This window comes from Salvelinus alpinus, chromosome 2 (genome assembly GCF_045679555.1).
Source record: "Salvelinus alpinus chromosome 2, SLU_Salpinus.1, whole genome shotgun sequence".
In the NCBI taxonomy this organism is placed as follows: Eukaryota; Metazoa; Chordata; class Actinopteri; order Salmoniformes; family Salmonidae; genus Salvelinus; species Salvelinus alpinus.
In genome coordinates, this window is record NC_092087.1 from 10,609,231 (window position 1) to 10,632,590 (window position 23,360).

A 23,360-nucleotide genomic window follows, 5' to 3' on the forward strand; every position below is an offset into this window, starting at 1 on the left:
TTTGTGTTTATACAGGACCTCCCGCTCCCACCTATCGCCAACCAATCACGTCAATGCAGAGCTACACATGGTCCTCCGCATTGTGACAACATTTGGCAGGCGCACGGCGTTGCAGTATGGAACTCGATTTGGCGACTAACACCCTTCATAAGGAGCTTTCAAAACACATTTCAGAACAAGCATGAACTGGCTTTTAGAGGATAACACTGCCTACGAGGTCTGGAGCTTGATGGTTTTCTGTTCTACCTGATACTTCATTTCCCCCACCTGGTGTCCCAGGTCTAAATCAGTCTCTAATTAGAGGGGGAAAATGGGGGGGAAAGCAGTGGAACTGTCTTCGAGGTCCAGAGTTGAGTTTGAGGGCTACAGGCCTAGGCCATACAAAGATCATGCTCAGATCAGCACAGGGCGTGACTCCGATGCATGCGGGATATCTGTGGTTTGTCTCTATGACATTCAGAGGCTGTGCTACATACAACCTTCTATAGCTGAGGACACAAAACATGTACTTTGCTTGGGAAGTAATGTGTGATTCTGTCACTATGAATTGACGTTCAACAGACTATTAAACAACCTACTAACTTTAAATCAGTCAGGAGCAAGTATGGTAGCCTAAGAAGGAACGAAAATGAATAATGTAGGCTATATTATTATTATTATTTCAAGGCTTTAGCCTGCCATTTAAGAAATCAATGGTGTTTGTTACATGATACTGGCCGGCAGGAGCACTCAGCAATTCAACAACAGTTAACCACATTACAATAATTTGGATTGACAAAGATGATATTAAAATATATATCTTTTTTTCTTCACAATTTTTGGGCAATTCTCCCGCCACCCCATCGTCATATCAGGCGAACCCACATGGGGTCGCAACCCCTAGTTTGGGAAACGCTGGTATAGCCTAATAAGGATTTTTTTGTTTCATTATTATTTAATTTCAAAGTATTTATTTATGTATTATTTGTATACAGCTTAAATGCGAAATGTATAGACACCTTAAAAATCGAAATTAAAATTATTCAAATTTAAAAGATCAAATTAAACCAGAGTACCCTTAGATCATGGGAAAATGCTGCACTTGACTGTTGCACTTGAATCATTCCTGCAGTGAATGGCCCGCTATGCTATGAAACCACACACTATTGCAGAGACTTTGATATTACCGGCCGCAATTGATATCGTAAAAATGTGTGTGGGGGGGGGGGGGGGGCAGAGGCACAGAAACTCACATCAACACCTTTTGTCAGATAACACTGTTAAACTAAGTATTTATGCTACTGCAAGCGATCAACAGGGAACTCTGAACGACTCAAAAACTCCCCAGCTTATGCTCTCCAAATGGACGTTAGCTGTGAGGGCCGGGATGCCCGTAAATTAACCTTTGTTCGCTCTACATGTCGGGAGATTCACGAGGACATATTGTTCTGTTTCATGATTCACGAGGACATATTGTTCTGTTTCATGATTCCCGAGGACATATTGTTCTGTTTCATGATTCACGAGGACATATTGTTCTGTTTCATGATTCCCGAGGACATATTGTTCTGTTTCATGATTCACGAGGACATATTGTTCTGTTTCATGATTCACGAGGACATATTGTTCTGTTTCATGATTCCCGAGGACATATTGTTCTGTTTCATGATTCTCGAGGACATATTGTTCTGTTTCATGATTCCCGAGGACATATTGTTCTGTTTCATGATTCTCGAGTACATATTGTTCTGTTTCATGATTCCCGAGGACATATTGTTCTGTTTCATGATTCCCGAGGACATATTGTTCTGTTTCATGATTCCCGAGGACATATTGTTCTGTTTCATGATTCCCGAGGACATATTGTTCTGTTTCATGATTCACGAGGACATATTGTTCTGTTTCATGATTCCCGAGGACATATTGTTCTGTTTCATGATTCTCGAGTACATATTGTTCTGTTTCATGATTCCCGAGGACATATTGTTCTGTTTCATGATTCCCGAGGACATATTGTTCTGTTTCATGATTCCCGAGGACATATTGTTCTGTTTCATGATTCACGAGGACATATTGTTCTGTTTCATGATTCTCGAGGACATATTGTTCTGTTTCATGATTCCCGAGGACATATTGTTCTGTTTCATGATTCACGAGGACATATTGTTCTGTTTCATGATTCCCGAGGGCATATTGTTCTGTTTCATGATTCCCGAGGACATATTGTTCTGTTTCATGATTCACGAGGACATATTGTTCTGTTTCATGATTCCCGAGGACATATTGTTCTGTTTCATGATTCCCGAGGACATATTGTCCTGTTTCATGATTCCCGAGGACATACAGTGGGGAGAACAAGTATTTGATACACTGCCGATTTTGCACGTTTTCCTACTTACAAAGCATGTAGAGGTCTGTAATTTTTATCATAGGTACACTTCAACTGTGAGAGACGGAATCTAAAACAAAAATCCAGAAAATCACATTGTATGATTTTTAAGTAATTAATTTGCATTTTATTGCATGACATAAGTATTTGATCACCTACCAACCAGTAAGAATTCCGGCTCTCACAGACCTGTTCGTTTTTCTTTAAGAAGCCCTCCTGTTCTCCACTCATTACCTGTATTAACTGCACCTGTTTGAACTCGTTACCTGTATAAAAGACACCTGTCCACACACTCAATCAAACAGACTCCAACCTCTCCACAATGGCCAAGACCAGAGAGCTGTGTAAGGACATCAGGGATCAAATTGTAGACCTGCACAAGGCTGGGATGGGCTACAGGACAATAGGCAAGCAGCTTGGTGAGAAGGCAACAACTGTTGGTGCAATTATTAGAAAATGGAAGAAGTTCAAGATGACGGTCAATCACCCTCGGTCTGGGGCTCCATGCAAGATCTCACCTCGTGGGGCATCAATGATCATGAGGAAGGTGAGGGATCAGCCCAGAACTACACGGCAGGACCTGGTCAATGACCTGAAGAGAGCTGGGACCACAGTCTCAAAGAAAACCAATAGTAACACACTACGCTGTCATGGATTAAAATCCTGCAGTGCACGCAAGGTCCCTCTGCTCAAGCCAGCGCATGTCCAGGACCGTCTGACGTTTGCCAATGACCATCTGGATTATCCAGAGAAGGAATGGGAGAAGGTCATGTGGTCTGATGAGACAAAAATAGAGTTTTTTGGTCTAAACTCCACTCGCCGTGTTTGGAGGAAGAAGAAGGATGAGTACAACCCCAAGAACACCATCCCAACCGTGAAGCATGGAGGTGGAAACATCATTCTTTGGGGATGCTTTTCTGCAAAGGGGACAGGACGACTGCACCGTATTGAGGGGAGGATGGATGGGGCCATGTATCGCGAGATCTTGGCCAACAACCTCCTTCCCTAAGTAAGAGCATTGAAGATGGGTCATGGCTGGGTCTTCCAGCATGACAACGACCCGAAACACACAGCCAGGGCAACTAAGGAGTGGCTCCGTAAGAAGCATCTCAAGGTCCTGGAGTGGCCTAGCCAGTCTCCAGACCTGAACCCAATAGAAAATCTTTGGAGGGAGCTGAAAGTCCGTATTGCCCAGCGACAGCCCCGAAACCTGAAGGATCTGGAGAAGGTCTGTATGGAGGAGTGGGCCAAAATCCCTGCTGCAGTGTGTGCAAACCTGGTCAAGAACTACAGGAAACGTATGATCTCTGTAATTACAAACAAAGGTTTCTGTACCAAATATTAAGTTCTGCTTTTCTGATGTATCAAATACTTATGTCATGCAATAAAATGCAAATTAATTACTTAAAAATCATACAATGTGATTTTCTGGATTTTTGTTTTAGATTCCGTCTCTCACAGTTGAAGTGTACCTATGATAAAAATTACAGACCTCTACATGCTTTGTAAGTAGGAAAACCTGCAAAATCGGCAGTGTATCAAATACTTGTTCTCCCCACTGTATTGTTCTGTTTCATGATTCCCGAGGACATATTGTTCTGTTTCATGATTCCCGAGGACATATTGTTCTGTTTCATGATTCCCGAGGACATATTGTTCTGTTTCATGATTCCCGAGGACATATTGTTCTGTTTCGTGATTCCCGAGGACATATTGTTCTGTTTCGTGATTCCCGAGGACATATTGTTCTGTTTCATGATTCCCGAGGACATATTGTTCTGTTTCGTGATTCACGAGGACATATTGTTCTGTTTCGTGATTCACGAGGACATATTGTTCTGTTTCATGATTCCTGAGCATGCAACGGCACAGTGTGCTACGTGGCTATATTGATTCCATGGGATTGAATCGTGGGCTTTAGCGTAGATGGGGCTCTATCTATGGCGGGACGGCAGGCAGACCTCTACACTCTAGTTGAATGAATGTGGCTCGCTCTACCATATGGACACATTGTACAGTATAATACACCCACTGTGCTAGAATGGATACACTGAGAGCAACCGGCGGCAAAAGAGCTGAGCACAGAACTCTTGAGATATACTGCAGCAGGTAACTTCCATTGTAAACTACATCAAACCACATCCAGTGTTCACAAAACTATCTGGAGATATGTGATCAGAGCATGACCATGTTCCCACTGAGGCTTGGTGGTTATTGAGGGGGAGTTTTTGGAAAGATATTTTTCTTATTGAGAGTGGAATACAAACACATATAAGGAATAAGATATTAAGAAGACAAAGACAAGTGTTCACCTGGTACTCGCTGAGGAAGCCTCCTCTCCTCCTCTGTGTTCCTGGTCCCTGCTCCATACTGGGTAGTGGGGTGGGGGGTGGGCCGCCAGTGGCTGCTGCATACTTAGCCTTCAGGCTGTACTGCTGGGCTGGCGTGAGACTAGACATTTCTGGTAACCCTCCTCCTGCCCCACCTACACCACGGCAGGGTCCTCCTCTGCAGCTGGTCTCAGGGGGAAGGGGGTCACCTCCTCCCTGGTCAGAACCCAGGAACCCTGCTGGAAATGTCAAAAACATGTTGGAAATATAATGCTATAAACGATCAAAATAAAGAGAGTAGCACACTCCATATATAAACTGGGTATTTACCAACTTTTCAGCATCACTGTGCCTTCTTCACACAAACTATTTTTTTCTGGGTGTGCGCCAGCTCATGTTTTTTCTATTCAAATAGAATGCTTACACACATTTTATTGTAAAACCAATTTTATTGTAATACTTTCACAAACATTATAAATACTACTTTGGAGTGCATTTTTTTGTCCCTAAATACATTTAGGTTATCATGTAATTTCATATGCCATGGAACATGTTAGAATTACAAACAGCATCTTGTGTGAAATGTCTGGAAGGGAACCCACCTCCTCCCCCTCCTAGCTGGGAGACCTCGCTGGAGCGCCGGCTGGAGAGGTAGGGGGACACCATGGAAGAACGGCGGCTCACTGTGTAGGCCGAGCTCATGCTGCTGGTGCCACTCCCCCTCCGGTCACTGATAGGACAGACCATGCCAGAGGATCCACCCCCCAGCTCGTGATTGGACAGTTCCATGACTCGGCGGTTGGAGAGGAGGGGCGAGGGAGAACACATCCCTCCCATCATCTCCCCTGGACCACATGGAGGAACAAAGCAGGACTAGAACCATCAGGTTAACAGTCCAGAGGTGGCACAGACAATACTACAACAGGAAAGAGAGCTATTATTCTTTTAAAGTGAATATTATTTTTTGTGTAATCTCGTGATATGTGTAAGATATGATCTTATCGTCGTACTGATTTCATCACAATGAGAATAATTTGTTTAATTTTAATTAGTTTAAACTCTTCAAAGGATGATCAAGATGAAAACATGCATATTTGATCTAAAATCACGTCAAGTGTCTTCAGTCCAGTACCTGGCAGTACCTTACTATCTGTCAGTCAAGTGTCTTCAGTCCAGTACCTGGCAGTACCTTACTATCTGTCAGTCAAGTGTCTTCAGTCCAGTACCTGGCAGTACCTTACTATCTGTCAGTCAAGTGTCTTCAGTCCAGTACCTGGCAGTACCTTACTATCTGTCAGTCAAGTGTCTTCAGTCCAGTACCTGGCAGTACCTTACTATCTGTCAGTCAAGTGTCTTCAGTCCAGTACCTGGCAGTACCTTACTATTTGTCAGTCAAGTGTCTTCAGTCCAGTACCTGGCAGTACCTTACTATCTGTCAGTCAAGTTTAATACCTGTGAGTGCAGGCAGCTTGTTCCCCCCACCGCAGCATCCGGGCGGAGTTGGCCTTCTGATCTGTTTCAGCTTCTCTATCTTCAGGTTCTCTAGTCTCTTCAGGGCATGTGCTGACATACCCCCCATCCCTGCCCCTGAGCCTCCCGCCTCGCAGCCTCCTCCTGCCCCTCCGTCCTCCAGAGCGGTCAGGTCCTCCAGACTGCCAGCTGCATTCAGGTTCATCTCCACACCGCTGTCGTTGTTGTTGGCGCTCCCCAGTGGAGAGCGCTCGCTACTGCAGGAAGACTGGCCACCCGGGCTGGGCTGAGACTTCTGGAAGAGGGGAGAAAAGAGAGAGAGAGAGAGACAACATGTCACTTAAAACCCCAATCCACATGTTTTACTGTCAAAAACAACCCCAACACTTGTTTTTCTATAACGGCTGAGGGATGGGGCTGGAGAAATGAAACCACTCTCATATTCATAGACTCATAGAGTCCACAAAATCAACATGAAACCATTTTTAAAGGGATACATTGTTTATTTACAAAGACACGAACTCTCCAGTCTAAACTCACCAGAGTGCTCTCAGGTGCCAGCAGTTTGCAGTCGTCCCTGTGTCCAGCCTCCTCTTTCTCCAGCAGCAGTTCACCACGCTGTCCACCAGAGGTCAGTGATGAGCCTGGCTGCCGAGGCCCAGTGTCTCCTCTATGCTTCTTGGTGATGTGAGCCTCAGGGCCGTGGACTGTCTTCACGTGCTTCCGCAGAGAGCTGGGGTCTGTGTAGCGCTTAGTACACCCAGAGATCTTACACACGTAAGGCTTCTGCAGAGGGACAGGAGGACACAGCCACAGCACACATGATTACACACGTCAGACGTTTTTATTTAAAAGTGATTTCTTAGGCCATCTGTCTTTCAAATAGTATTTCAGAAAACATTAGATACATCTGTGAGATAAATTATAGATATCGATGTTATTCATATTTTATTCATTTTTTTTATTTTTTATTTAACCTTTATTTAACTAGGCAAGTCAGATAAGAACAAATTCTTATTTACAATGACGGCCTACCCCGGCCAAACCCGGACGACGCTGGGCCAATTGTGCGCCGCCCTACAGGACTCCCAATCACGGCCGAACGTGACTTAGCCTGGATACTGATAGATTATTCACTAGTTATTCGTAACAATTCATAACACAACTTAAATCTATAATTTGAGTGAACAATCCCTTTAAGCAGGTGAGGATGTAAGCGGTTAGTGTGATTGGTTGATTTACTGCGTGTACCTCGTTGGAGTTAGTGTGATTGATTGATTTACAGCGTGTACCTCGTTGGAGTTAGTGTGATTGGTTGATTTACAGCGTGTACCTCGTTGGAGTTAGTGTGATTGGTTGATTTACAGCGTGTACCTCGTTGGAGTTAGTGTGATTGGTTGATTTACAGCGTGTACCTCGTTGGAGTTAGTGTGATTGGTTGATTTACAGCGTGTACCTCGTTGGAGTTAGTGTGATTGGTTGATTTACAGCGTGTACCTCGTTGGAGTTAGTGTGATTGGTTGATTTACAGCGTGTACCTCGTTGGAGTTAGTGTGATTGGTTGATTTACAGCGTGTACCTCGTTGGAGTTAGTGTGATTGGTTGATTTACAGCGTGTACCTCGTTGGAGTTAGTGTGATTGGTTGATTTACAGCGTGTACCTCGTTGGAGTTAGTGTGATTGGTTGATTTACAGCGTGTACCTCGTTGGAGTTAGTGTGATTGGTTGATTTACAGCGTGTACCTCGTTGGAATGTGTGATTGGTTGATTTACGGCGTGTACCTCGTTGGAGTTAGTGTGATTGGTTGATTTACTGCGTGTACCTCGTTGGAGTTAGTGTGATTGGTTGATTTACAGCGTGTACCTCGTTGGAGTTAGTGTGATTGGTTGATTTACAGCGTGTACCTCGTTGGAGTTAGTGTGATTGGTTGATTTACCTCGTGTACCTCGTTGGAGTTAGTGTGATTGGTTGATTTACAGCGTGTACCTCGTTGGAGTTAGTGTGATTGGTTGATTTACAGCGTGTACCTTGTTGGAGTTAGTGTGATTGGTTGATTTACGGCGTGTACCTCGTTTGAATGTGTGCGGTTCTGGTGCTTGGCTCTGTCCGAGGCGTTGGAAAAGGCTTTGTTGCAGCCCTCGTGTTCACAGACGTACGGTTTCTCCCCCGTATGAGACCTCAGGTGGGTCTTCAGGTTCTCCAGGCGAGAGTAGGCCTTATTACAGCCCTCAAACTGAAACAACAGACAACTTATTACATACAGCCTTCCATCTGAAACAACAGACAACTTATTACAGCCCTCAAACTGAAACAACAGACATCTTATTATAGCCCTCAAACTGATACAACAGACAACTTATTACAGCCCTCAAACTGATACAAAGAGCCTCAAACTGATACAACAGACAACTTATAACAGCCCTCAAACTGATACAACAGACAACTTATTACAGCCCTCAAACTGATACAACAGACAACTTATTACAGCCCTCAAACTGAAACAACAGACAATCTTCAAGCTGCATACTGGACCCTATTCCAACTAAATTACTGAAACAGCTGCTTCCTGTGCTTGGCCCTCCTATGTTGAAAATAATTAACGGCTCTCTATCCACCGGATGTGTACCAAACTCACTAAACATGTCAGTAATAAAGCCTCTCTTGAAAAAGCCAAACCTTGACCCAGAAAATATAAAAAACTATTGGCCTATATCAAATCTCCCATTCCTCTCAAAATTCTTTGAAAAAGCTGTTGCGCAGAAACTCACTGCCTTCCTGAAGATAAACAATGTATACGAAACGCTTCAGTCTGGTTTTAGACCCCATCATAGCACTGAGACTGCACTTGTGAAGGTGGTAAATTACATTTTAATGGCGTCAGACAGAGGCTCTGCATCTGTCCTCGTGCTCCTAGACCTTTGTGCTGCTTTCGATACCACCGATCACCACATTCTTTTGGAGAGATTGGAAACCCAAATTGGTCTACACGGACAAGTTCTGGCCTGGTTTAGATCTTATCTGTCAGGAAAGATATCAGTTTGTCTCTGTAGATGGTTTGTCCTCTGACAAATCAACTGTAATTTCGGTGTTCCTCAAGGTTCTGTTTTAGGACCACTATTGTTTTCACTATATATTTTACCTCTTGGTGATGTCATTCGGAAACATAATGTTAACTTTCACTGCTATGCGGATGACACACAGCTATACATTTCGATGAAACATGGTGAAGCCCCAAAATTGCACTCCCTGGAAGCCTGTGTTTCAGACGTAAGGAAGTGGATGGCGGCAAATGTTCTACTTTTAAACTCGGACAAAACAGAGATGCTAGTTCTAGGTCCCAAGAAAAAAATAGATCTTCTGTTGAATCCGACAATTAATATTGATGGTTGAACAGTCGTCTCAGATAAAACTGTGAAGGACCTTGGCGTTACTCTGGACCCTGATCTCTCTTTTGACGAACATATCAAGACTGTTTCAAGGTCAGCTTTTTTCCATCTATGTAACATTGCAAAATTCTGAAACTTTCTGTCCATAAATGATGCAGAAAAATGTATCCATGCTTTTGTCACTTCTAGGTTAGACTACTGCAATGCTTTACTTTCCGGCTACCCGGATAAAGCACCAAATAAACTTCAGTTTACACGGCTGCTAGAATCCTGACTAGAACACAAAAAATTGATCATATTACTCCAGTGCTTGCCACTCTACACTGGCTTCCTGTTAAGGCTAGGGCTGTTTTCAAGGTTTTACTGCTAACCTACAAAGCATTACATGGGCTTGCTCCTACCTATCTTTCAGATTTGGTCCTGCCGTACATACGTACACATATGCTACGGTCACAAGACGCAGGCCTACTTACTGTCCCTAGAATTTCTAAGCAAACAGCTGGAGGCAGGGCTTACTCCTATAGAGCTCCATTTTTATGGAATAGTCTGCCTATCCATGTGAGAGACGCAGACTCGGTCTCAACCTTTAAGTCTATCTTGATGAATCATCTCTTCAGTGGGTCCTATGATTGAGTGTAGTCTGGCCCAGAAGTGTGAAGGTGAACGGAACGGCACTGGGGCGACGAACTACCCTTGCTGTCTCTGCCTGGCCGGTTCCCCTCTCTCCACTGGGATTCTCTGCCTCTAACCCTATTACAGGGGCTGAGTCACTGGCTTACTGGTGCTCTTCCATGCCGTCCCTAGGAGGGGTGTGTCACTTGAGTGGGTTGAGTCACTGACGTGATCTTCCTGTCCGGGTTGGCGCCCCCCTTTGGGTTCATGCCGTGGGGGAGATCTTCGTGGGCTATACTTGGCCTTGTCTCAGGATGGTAAGTTGGTGGTTAAAGATATCCCTCTAGTGGTGTGGGGGCTGTGCTTTGGCAAAGTGGGTGGGGTTATATCCTGCCTGTTTGGCCCTGTCCGGGGGTATCGTCGAACAAGGCCACAGTGTCTCCCGACCCCTCCTGTCTCAGCCTCCAGTAATTTTGCTGCAGTAGTTTATGTGTTGGGGGGCTAGGGTCAGTATGTTATATCTGGAGTGTTTCTCCTGTCTTATCTGGTGTCCTGTGTGAATTTAAGTATGCTCCCTCTAATTCTCTCTCCCTCTTTTCTCTCTCTCTCGCTCTTTCTCTCGGAGAACCTGAGCCCTAGGACCATGCCTCAGGACTACATGGCATGATGACTCCTTGCTGTCCCCAGTCCACCTGGTCATGCTGCTGCCCCAGTTTCAACTGTTCTGCCTGCGGCAATGGAACCCTGACCTGTTCACTGGACGTGCTACCTTGTCCCAGACCTGCTGTTTTCAACTCTCTAGAGACAGCAGGAGGAGATAGAGATACTCTGAATGATCGGCTATGAAAAGCCAACTGATATTTACTCCTGAGGTGCTAACATGTTGCACCCTCTACAACCACTGTGATTATTATTATTTGACCCTGCTGGTCATCTATGAACATTTGAACATCTTGGCCATGTTCTGTTATAATCTCCACTCGGCACAGCCAGAAGAGGACTGGCCACCCCTCATAGCCTGGTTCCTCTCTAGGTTTCTTCCTAGGTTCCGGCCTTTCTATGGAGTTTTTCCTAGCCACCGTGCTTCTATACCTGCACTGCTTGCTGTTTGGGGTTTTAGGCTGGGTTTCTGTACAGCACTTTGTGACATCAGCTGATGTAAGAAGGGCTTTATAAATAAATGTGATTGATTGATCTTATTACACTCCTCAAACTGAAACAACAGGGATCTTATTACATACAGCCTTCCATCTGAAACAAAAGACATCTTATTACATACAGCCTTCCATCTGAAACAACAGGGATCTTATTACATACAGCCTTCCATCTGAAACAACAGGGATCTTATTACATACGGCCTTCCATCTGAAACAACAGGGATCTTATTACATACAGCCTTCCATCTGAAACAACAGGGATCTTATTACATACAGCCTTCCATTTGAAACAACAGGGATCTTATTACATACAGCCTTCCATCTGAAACAACAGGGATCTTATTACATACAGCCTTCCATCTGAAACAACAGGGATCTTATTACATACGGCCTTCCATCTGAAACAACAGGGATCTTATTAAATACGGCCTTCCATCTGAAACAACAGGGATCTTATTACATACAGCCTTCCATCTGAAACAACAGGGATCTTATTACATACAGCCTTCCATCTGAAACAACAGGGATCTTATTACATACGGCCTTCCATCTGAAACAACAGGGATCTTATTACATACAGCCTTCCATCTGAAACAACAGGGATCTTATTACATACAGCCTTCCATCTGAAACAACAGGGATCTTATTACATACGGCCTTCCATCTGAAACAACAGGGATCTTATTACATACAGCCTTCCATCTGAAACAACAGGGATCTTATTACATACAGCCTTCCATCTGAAACAACAGGGATCTTATTACATACAGCCTTCCATTTGAAACAACAGGGATCTTATTACATACAGCCTTCCATTTGAAACAACAGGGATCTTATTACATACAGCCTTCCATCTGAAACAACAGGGATCTTATTACATACGGCCTTCCATCAAACAACAGGGATCTTATTACATACGGCCTTCCATCTGAAACAACAGGGATCTTATTACATACGGCCTTCCATCTGAAACAACAGGGATCTTATTACATACGGCCTTCCATCTGAAACAACAGGGATCTTATTACATACAGCCTTCCATCTGAAACAACAGGGATCTTATTACACTCCTCAACCTGAAACAGATTCACAATGTTTTATAACACCCATCAAATTGAAACACATGTACACATATACATTATGTGGACTGAAAGCCAACGTCTGATTCAATCAGTGTCAGGTAGAGAATCTCCATAAAAGCCACATACATGCACTGTGAGTATACTACCTGTACTGTACCTCTCTCTCTCTCTCAAACTGATCTTCGAAACGGAATTATTTGATGAATAAACTGAATTCAAATTCATTTAACAATCCATTTGAAAGGTCTGTTTGAGAGAGAGAGAGAGACCAGGCTACAGTAAGTAGTATACTCACAGTACACTTATGTGGTTTCTCTCCTGTGTGCCTGCGCATGTGAACCACCAGCATGTACTGGGCCTTGAAAGGTCTCTGCTCCCTGGAACACTCCTGCCAGTGGCACACAAACTCCTTCTTCTCTCCGTGGATGTGCTCGTTGTTGATGTGCTGTGGAAGAGAGAGATGTGTTATTGTCATGTCAAGAGTGTTCAGTCTTTACCAGGATGCTGTGTTATGTGTTCTCTAGACTAACTACTCTAGACTGAGAGTTAGAGACCACTACTCTAGACTGAGAGTTAGAGACCACTACTCTAGACTGAGAGTTAGAGACCACTACTCTAGACTGAGAGTTAGAGACCATTACTCTAGACTGAGAGTTAGAGACCACTACTCTACACTGAGAGTTAGAGACCACTACTCTACACTGAGAGTTAGAGACCACTACTCTAGACTGAGAGTTAGAGACCACTACTCTAGACTGAGAGTTAGAGACCACTACTCTAGACTGAGAGTTAGAGACCATTACTCTAGACTGAGAGTTAGAGACCACTACTCTACACTGAGAGTTAGAGACCACTACTCTACACTGAGAGTTAGAGACCACTACTCTAGACTGAGAGTTAGAGACCATTACTCTAGACTGAGAGTTAGAGACCACTACTCTAGACTGAGAGTTAGAGACCACTACTCTAGACTGAGAGTTAGAGACCACTACTCTAGACTGAGAGTTAGAGACCATTACTCTAGACTGAGAGTTAGAGACCACTACTCTAGACTGAGAGTTAGAGACCACTACTCTACACTGAGAGTTAGAGACCACTACTCTACACTGAGAGTTAGAGACCACTACTCTAGACTGAGAGTTAGAGACCACTACTCTACACTGAGAGTTAGAGACCACTACTCTACACTGAGAGTTAGAGACCACTACTCTAGACTGAGAGTTAGAGACCACTACTCTACACTGAGAGTTAGAGACCACTACTCTACACTGAGAGTTAGAGACCACTACTCTAGACTGAGAGTTAGAGACCATTACTCTAGACTGAGAGTTAGAGACCACTACTCTACACTGAGAGTTAGAGACCACTACTCTAGACTGAGAGTTAGAGACCACTACTCTAGACTGAGAGTTAGAGACCACTACTCTACACTGAGAGTTAGAGACCACTACTCTAGACTGAGAGTTAGAGACCATTACTCTAGACTGAGAGTTAGAGACCACTACTCTACACTGAGAGTTAGAGACCACTACTCTAGACTGAGAGTTAGAGACCATTACTCTAGACTGAGAGTTAGAGACCATTACTCTAGACTGAGAGTTAGAGACCACTACTCTAGACTGAGAGTTAGAGACCACTACTCTAGACTAAGAGTTGTTCCCATTCACGTTCACTAGCTCCTACTGTCCCTATTCACGTGCACTAGCTTCTGCTGTCCCTATTCACGTGCACTAGCTCCTCCTGTCCCTATTCACATGCACTAGCTGTTCCGGTCCCTATTCACGTGCACTAGCTCCTCCTGTCCCTATTCACGTGCACTAGCTCCTCCTGTCCCTATTCACGTGCACTAGCTCCTCCTGTCCCTATTCACATGCACTAGCTCCTCCTGTCCCTATTCACGTGCACTAGCTCCTCCTGTCCCTATTCATGTGCGCTAGCTCCTCCTGTCCCTATTCACGTGCACTAGCTCCTCCTGTCCCTATTCACGTTCACTAGCTTCTCCTGTCCAAATTCACATGCACTAGCCTTTCTTGTCCCTATTCACGTGCACTAGCTCCTCCTGTCCCTATTCACGTGCACTAGCTCCTCCTGTCCCTATTCACATGCACGAGCTCCTCCTGTCCCTATTCACGTGCACTAGCTCCTCCTGTCCCTATTCATGTGCGCTAGCTCCTCCTGTCCCTATTCACGTGCACTAGCTCCTCCTGTCCCTATTCACGTTCACTAGCTTCTCCTGTCCAAATTCACATGCACTAGCCTTTCTTGTCCCTATTCACGTGCACTAGCTCCTCCTGTCCCTATTCACGTGCACTAGCTGCTTCTGTCCCTTATCACGTGCACTAGCTCCTCCTGTCCCTATTCACGTGCACTAGCTCCTCCTGTCCCTAATCACGTGCACTAGCTTCTGCTGTTCCTATTCACGTGTATTAGGTGTTGCTGTCCCTTTTCACGTGCACTAGCTACTCCTGTCCCTAATGTACTCACGAGCACTAGCTGCTCCTGTCCCTAACGTATTCATGTGCACTAGCTTCTCCTGTCCCTAATGTACTCACGAGCACTAGCTTCTCCTGTCCCTAACGTACTCACGAGCACTAGCTGCTCCTGTCCCTAACGTATTCACGTGCACTAGCTGCTCCTGTCCCTAATGTATTCACGTGCAGTATCTTCTCCTGTCCCTAACGTATTCATGTGCACTAGCTTCTCCTGTCCCTAATGTACTCACGTGCACTAGCTGCTCCTGTCCCTAATGTATTAACGTGCACTAGCTGCTCCTGTCCCTAATGTATTCACGTGCACTAGCTGCTCCTGTCCCTAATGTATTCACGTGCACTATCTGCTCCTGTCCCTAATGTACTCACGTGCACTAGCTGCTCCTGTCCCTAATGTACTCACGTGCAATAGCTGCTCCTGTCCCTAATGTACTCACGTGCACTAGCCTCTCCTGTCCCTAATGTACTCACGTGCACTAGCTGTTCCTGTCCCTAATGTACTCACGTGCACTAGCTGCTCCTGTCCCTAATGTACTCACGTGCACTAGCTGTTCCTGTCCCTAATGTACTCACGTGCACTAGCTGCTCCTGTCCCTAATGTACTCACGTGCACTAGCTGTTCCTGTCCCTAATGTACTCACGTGCACTAGCTGCTCCTGTCCCTAATGTACTCACGTGCACTATCTTCTCCTGTCTGTAAGGTATTCACGTGCAATAGCACCTCATGTCCCTAATGTACTCACGTGCACTAGCTGCTCCTGTCCCTAATGTACTCACGTGCACTAGCTGCTCCTGCGTGTCAAACTCCTTGCTGCAGCCCTCCCAGTGGCAGTTGGTCTCATAGATGACCTCTGGCTCCGGTTTCTCCTCCCTATCCAGATCCTCCCGGCAGTCCAGCAGACCCAGCAGAGGATCCTGGGTACGGGTCAAGAGGTCAGGGTTCAACAACATCAGGACATTCATGGTACTCACATGGCATTACATCAAGTAATGTAAGGGTAGCAGTTGTTAAAACACCATATAACATGCACACACACACACACCATCTCTGTCTCACACAGAAATTGTTAGCAAAATTATACTATGTTTAAAGTTGTGATTGAGTGTTGAGTATGTAGTGTTGTTATGTGTGTTATGTGTGGTGTGTGTGTGTGTGTGTGGTGTGTGGTTGAGCGTGGTGTGTGTGTGTGTGTGTGGTGTGTGGTTGAGCGTGGTGTGTGTGTGTGTGTGTGGTGTGTGGTTGAGCGTGGTGTGTTTGTGTGTGTGTGTGGTGTGTGGTTGTGTGTGGTGTGTGTGTGTGTGTGTGTGGTGTGTGGTTGAGCGTGGTGTGTGTGTGTGTGTGTGGTGTGTGTGTGTGTGTGTGGTGTGTGGTTGAGCGTGGTGTGTGTGTGTGTGTGGTGTGTGGTTGAGCGTGGTGTGTGTGTGTGTGTGGTGTGTGGTTGAGCGTGGTGTGTGTGTGTGTGTGTGGTGTGTGGTTGAGCGTGGTGTGTGTGTGTGTGTGTGTGGTGTGTGGTTGAGCGTGGTGTGTGTGTGTGTGTGTGTGGTGTGTGGTTGAGCGTGGTGTGTGTGTGTGTGGTGTGTAATTTGTTACCTGTGTGCCAGTGGAAGAAGGGCTGACCATGTCTCCCTCGGATCGCTCCTCCAGACACTTGATATTGATGCCCAGCCCGGGTTCTGTCTTCAGCTACACAGCAACACAGACCAAGTCAGAATTACACCCTGTCACATCCAGGGTACGTTAAAATGGCTGGTAACACATCACACTGCCCAGCCCGGGTTCTGTCTTCAGCTACGCAGCAACACAGACCAAGTCAGAATTACACCCTGTCACATCCAGGGTACGTTAAAATGGCTGGTAACACATCACACTGCCCAGCCCGGGTTCTGTCTTCAGCTACACAGACCAAGTCAGAATTACACCCTGTCACATCCAGGGTACGTTAAAATGGCTGGTAACACATCACACTGCCCAGCCCGGGTTCTGTCTTCAGCTACACAGCAACACAGACCAAGTCAGAATTACACCCTGTCACATCCAGGGTACGTTAAAATGGCTGGTAACACATCACACTGCCCAGCCCGGGTTCTGTCTTCAGCTACACAGCAACACAGACCAAGTCAGAATTACACCCTGTCACATCCAGGGTACGTTAAAATGGCTGGTAACACATCACACTGCCCAGCCCGGGTTCTGTCTTCAGCTACACAGACCAAGTCAGAATTACACCCTGTCACATCCAGGGTACGTTAAAATGGCTGGTAACACATCACACTGCCCAGCCCGGGTTCTGTCTTCAGCTACACAGACCAAGTCAGAATTACACCCTGTCACATCCAGGGTACGTTAAAATGGCTGGTAACACATCACACTGCCCAGCCCGGGTTCTGTCTTCAGCTACACAGACCAAGTCAGAATTACACCCTGTCACATCCAGGGTACGTTAAAATGGCTGGTAACACATCACACTGCCCAGCCCGGGTTCTGTCTTCAGCTACACAGACCAAGTCAGAATTACACCCTGTCACATCCAGGGTACGTTAAAATGGCTGGTAACACATCACACTGCCCAGCCCGGGTTCTGTCTTCAGCTACACAGACCAAGTCAGAATTACACCCTGTCACATCCAGGGTACGTTAAAATGGCTGGTAACACATCACACTGCCCAGCCCGGGTTCTGTCTTCAGCTACACAGACCAAGTCAGAATTACACCCTGTCACATCCAGGGTACGTTAAAATGGCTGGTAACACATCACACTGCCCAGCCCGGGTTCTGTCTTCAGCTACACAGCAACACAGACCAAGTCAGAATTACACCCTGTCACATCCAGGGTACGTTAAAATGGCTGGTAACACATCACACTGCCCAGCCCGGGTTCTGTCTTCAGCTACACAGCAACACAGACCAAGTCAGAATTACACCCTGTCACATCCAGGGTACGTTAAAATGGCTGGTAACACATCACACTGCCCAGCCCGGGTTCTGTCTTCAGCTACACAGACCAAGTCAGAATTACACCCTGTCACATCCAGGGTACGTTAAAATGGCTGGTAACACATCACACTGCCCAGCCCGGGTTCTGTCTTCAGCTACACAGACCAAGTCAGAATTACACCCTGTCACATCCAGGGTACGTTAAAATGGCTGGTAACACATCACACTGCCCAGCCCGGGTTCTGTCTTCAGCTACACAGACCAAGTCAGAATTACACCCTGTCACATCCAGGGTACGTTAAAATGGCTGGTAACACATCACACTGCCCAGCCCGGGTTCTGTCTTCAGCTACACAGACCAAGTCAGAATTACACCCTGTCACATCCAGGGTACGTTAAAATGGCTGGTAACACATCACACTGCCCAGCCCGGGTTCTGTCTTCAGCTACGCAGCAACACAGACCAAGTCAGAATTACACCCTGTCACATCCAGGGTACGTTAAAATGGCTGGTAACACATCACACTGCCCAGCCCGGGTTCTGTCTTCAGCTACACAGCAACACAGACCAAGTCAGAATTACACCCTGTCACATCCAGGGTACGTTAAAATGGCTGGTAACACATCACACTGCCCAGCCCGGGTTCTGTCTTCAGCTACGCAGCAACACAGACCAAGTCAGAATTACACCCTGTCACATCCAGGGTACGTTAAAATGGCTGGTAACACATCACACTGCCCAGCCCGGGTTCTGTCTTCAGCTACACAGCAACACAGACCAAGTCAGAATTACACCCTGTCACATCCAGGGTACGTTAAAATGGCTGGTAACACATCACACTGCCCAGCCCGGGTTCTGTCTTCAGCTACACAGCAACACAGACCAAGTCAGAATTACACCCTGTCACATCCAGGGTACGTTAAAATGGCTGGTAACACATCACACTGCCCAGCCCGGGTTCTGTCTTCAGCTACACAGCAACACAGACCAAGTCAGAATTACACCCTGTCACATCCAGGGTACGTTAAAATGGCTGGTAACACATCACACTGCCCAGCCCGGGTTCTGTCTTCAGCTACGCAGCAACACAGACCAAGTCAGAATTACACCCTGTCACATCCAGGGTACGTTAAAATGGCTGGTAACACATCACACTGCCCAGCCCGGGTTCTGTCTTCAGCTACACAGCAACACAGACCAAGTCAGAATTACACCCTGTCACATCCAGGGTACGTTAAAATGGCTGGTAACACATCACACTGCCCAGCCCGGGTTCTGTCTTCAGCTACACAGCAACACAGACCAAGTCAGAATTACACCCTGTCACATCCAGGGTACGTTAAAATGGCTGGTAACACATCACACTGCCCTGTACCACCTCTTTCTACAGCTACACACAAAAAAAACATGTCAAACCACATACTGTAGTTTTAGAATGTCTCTCTGTGTCTCTGCGCGACTTATCTTTAAACTGTCGAGTCCGTAGCAGGTGTCTCAAGACAATCACAAATAGTCTTACGTGTCCATGTTTGGGTGCGTGGAGTCGGGGGTTGTGTGAGGGTATTCTGCCGGGAGGGGCGTGGCAGGGTCCTGGGGTGTGTCCGCCGTACATTGAGCCTTGTTGTCTGGACTGGTAGTTGATGGAGTTGGAGAGACCCATAGACGGACTGCCATACAGGAGACAAGACATATGGCTATTATAAACTGATCACAGTTACTAATAAACATTCAACTGAATGGGGAATGATTATAAACACTTGTATCATCTTGATGTCTATGGATATAACAGTGACCACATGGAATAAAGCTGGTGATAGTTGATGAATTCCCAGATGACTCACATTTCAATACAAAGTGACTATGAAGCCAAAGATGATGTCTATTATTGACTTCTATTGTGTTCCAGTTCTATAGGAAATGTTCTGGAGAGCTGACCTCATGGCAACAACAGACCCGTTGGGTCTGTAGTATAGTATAGTACAGTGCAGTACAGTACAGTACAGTATAGTACAGTACAGTGTAGTACAGTACAGTACAGTACAGTATAGTATAGGATAGTACAGTACAGTACAGTATAGTACAGTATAGTCAAAATACAGTACCGTATAGTACAGTACAACAAAGTACAGTACAGTATTGTATAGTACAGTACAGTACAGTATAGTACAGTATAGTATAGTACAGTATAGTATAGTACAGTATAGTAAAGTGTACTATAGTTTAGTATAGTGTAGGGCTCTAACCTCATGGCACCAACAGACAGATGTCCATAGGAGTTGGCTCCATTGGGTCTGTAGTATAGTACAGTACAGTACATTATAACACAGTACAGTACAGTACAGTATAGTACACTATAGTACAGTATAACACAGTACAGTATAGTATAGTACAGTACAGTACAGTATAGTACAGTGCCGTATAGTACAGTATAGTACAGGACAACACAGTACAGTACAGTATAGTATAGTACAGTACAACACAGTGCAGTACAGTATAGTACAGTACAGTATAGTATAGTGCGCTACAGTTTAGTATAGTGTACGGCTCTAACCTTATATCACCAACAGACAGATGTCCGTGGGAGGAGCCTACATTTGGTCTGTAGTACAGTACAGTACAGTATAGTACAGTATATTATAGTATAGTACAGTATAGTATATTATAGTACAGTATAATGTAGTACAATATAGTATATTATAGTATAGCACAGTATATTATAGTATAGCACAGTATAGTATAGTGTTGTATATTGCAGCATAATGCAGTATAGTATAGTACAGTATATTGTGGTACGGTATAGTATAGTACAGTATAATATAGTATAGTGCAGTATAGTGTACTATAGTTTAGTATAGTGTAAGGCTCTAACCTCATGGCACCAACAGACAGATGTCCGTAGGAGGAGCCTCCGTTGGGTCCACAGCGTGAGTTGACAAATGCCACCAGTGAGTTAGGAGAGGTCCTGATGACCGTGTGGAGGTCCATGCTGGCGTCCGACAGAGGAGAGATGGACAGAGCACGCTTCTTACTCAGCTTCAGCATGGAGCGAGGTGTGGAGAACCGCGAACCTGAGGGAGAGAAAGGAGGGAGAGGGGGAGAGGAGTTGGGGGGAGAAAGGAGCAAGAAGGGGGAAGAGAGGGGAGTGGGGGATTGGGAGTTTGGGGGGAGACAGGAGCAAGGAGCAAGGACGGGGGGAGAGAGGGGGTTGTGGGGTAGGGGGGAGAAAGGAGCAAGGAGGGGGGAGAGAGGGGGTTGGGGGGTTGGGGAAAGGGGAACAGGGAGGGGGTAGAGAGAGAGGGGGAGGGACGGGTAGCAGAGAGAGAGGGGATTGGGGAAAGGGGAACAGGGAGGGGATAGAGAGAGAGGGGGAGGGACGGGTAGCAGAGAGAGAGGGGGTTGGGGAAAGGGGAACAGGGAGGGGGTAGGGAGAGAGGGGGAGGGACGGGTAGCAGAGAGAGAGGGGATTGGGGAAAGGGGAACAGGGAGGGGGTAGAGAGAGAGGGGGAGGGACGGGTAGCAGAGAGAGAGGGGATTGGGGAAAGGGGAACAGGGAGGGGGTAGAGAGAGAGGGGGAGGGACGGGTAGCAGAGAGAGAGGGGATTGGGGGGTTGGGGAAAGGGGAACAGGGAGGGGGTAGAGAGAGAGGGGGAGGGACGGGTAGCAGAGAGAGAGGGGGTTGGGGAAAGGGGAACAGGGAGGGGGTAGAGAGAGAGGGGGAGGGACGGGTAGCAGAGAGAGAGGGGGTTGCAACGGAAAACATTTTTAAACCAAATTTGCATTTCTCATTAGACAAGTCCAGGTAGTCCCTCCCAGTTTCAGTCCTTTTTCTTCCATTTGGTGCCTAATGAACACGACTCAGTTATTGCCTTACCGCCTCCCATGTGGTCTGACCCGTGGCCGTGGGGGAAGCCATAGTGGGATGACATGAGGTTGTTCTGACAGTAGGGAGAGCTGTTACCATCTGGACAAGCACAGAGAAGGAGAATAATCACATTATTACTGGCTTTAGGACATGGCCATTCTGACTGCTTAAGGAACATGGCCAATTCTGACTGCTGCTTCACGTCATGGGTGAGAAGGAGGCTAAGATTCGGGAGGAATGGAGGAAAGACTAATTGAGATAGAGCCTCTGTCTCTGGTTATAATGAGGTTAAAGGTCATGAAGTTATTCACATGATTAGGGTTGCAAAGGGAGGGTATATTACTGGAAACGTTCAAGGTTTACTTGTAAAACTACCAGAATGTTGGTATCTTTTAAGGATTTTATGTAATTTATCACACGACATCTAGTGGCCCTTTTGGGTCCTTCAGATTATCACTGGAGTCTGTAATAATCTCTGGCCCTTTGTGTGGCTTTATCACATGTAAAATATATGAAATAATTCTGTAAGATGATTGAAAAAAAAATAGAATGACAAAGCTTTGAAACATTATCCTAAATTATCCTAAATATAAACCATCCAGTATTTATGCTGCAGTAGTTTATGTGTCGGGGGGCTAGGGTCAGTCTGTTATATCTGGAGTATTTCTCCTGTCTTATCCAGTGTCCTGTGTGAATTTAAGAATGCTCTCTCTAATTCTCTCTTTCTTTCTTTCTGTCTTTCTCTCTCTCTCTCAGAGGACCTGAGCCCTAGGACCATGCCTCAGGACTACCTGGCCTGATGACTCCTTGCTGTCCCCAGTCCACCTGGCCGTGCTGCTGCTCCAGTTTCAACTGTTCTGCCTGCGGCTATGGAACCCTGACCTGTTCACCGGACGTGCTACCTTGTCCCGGACCTGCTGTTTTCAACTCTCTAGAGACAGCAGGAGGAGATAGAGATACTCTGAATGATCGGCTATGAAAAGCCAACTGATATTTACTCCTGAGGTGCTAACATGTTGCACCCTCTACAACCACTGTGATTATTATTATTTGACCCTGCTGGTCATCTATGAACATTTGAACCATGCTCTGTTATATTCTCCACCCGGCACAGCCAGAAGAGGACTGGCCACCCCTCATAGCCTGGTTCCTCTCTAGGTTTCTTCCTAGGTTCTGGCCTTTCTAGGGAGTTTTTCCTAGCCACCGTGCTTCTACACCTGCATTGCTTGCTGTTTGGGGTTTTAGGCTGGGTTTCTGTACAGCACTTTGTGACATCAGCTGATGTAAGAAGGGCTTTATAAATACATCTGATTGATTGATTTTAGTGAATAACATTGATGTTTAATATGAGGGTTTAAGCATGAAATATCCTTATTCATTTTTTAAAAACTATGTCAATATGTATTTGTTGTCAATGTTTTTGCGTCAAACTGGTGGCAGTTGTGAAAAAAGTCCCTAGTTGGACGAGTTGTAATTGAAAATATTGATGATAATGTTGATTAGATGCATTTTTCATTAATTGGTCTGTTTCCTCTTAAACCATATGGGCCATCTATTAGAAACTCCTGGACAATGTGGACACAGATATAATAAATTAATACTATACATGAATTTAAAAGTTATTCAAGTTTAAATTACAAAAGCGACAATAGATTTGCCATAGATTT

At 45.6% G+C, this 23,360-nt stretch overlaps 1 protein-coding gene across 1 annotated transcript in view; it reads right to left on the bottom strand.

Moving 5' to 3' along the window:
• LOC139553796 (zinc finger protein GLI1-like) overlaps window positions 1-23,360 on the bottom strand; it is a 166,988-nt gene that overhangs the window by 9,996 nt on the left and 133,632 nt on the right. Inside the window, exons 4-14 of the mRNA XM_071366474.1 lie at window positions 21,703-21,792; window positions 20,701-20,899; window positions 19,351-19,498; window positions 16,487-16,579; window positions 15,673-15,810; window positions 12,702-12,851; window positions 8,238-8,402; window positions 6,709-6,954; window positions 6,151-6,463; window positions 5,301-5,543; window positions 4,681-4,937 (exon numbers count right to left, since the gene is read on the bottom strand). Of these exons, the coding sequence (XP_071222575.1) occupies window positions 4,681-4,937; window positions 5,301-5,543; window positions 6,151-6,463; window positions 6,709-6,954; window positions 8,238-8,402; window positions 12,702-12,851; window positions 15,673-15,810; window positions 16,487-16,579; window positions 19,351-19,498; window positions 20,701-20,899; window positions 21,703-21,792 (2,042 nt within the window). The remainder of the gene's footprint in view (window positions 1-4,680; window positions 4,938-5,300; window positions 5,544-6,150; window positions 6,464-6,708; window positions 6,955-8,237; window positions 8,403-12,701; window positions 12,852-15,672; window positions 15,811-16,486; window positions 16,580-19,350; window positions 19,499-20,700; window positions 20,900-21,702; window positions 21,793-23,360) is intronic.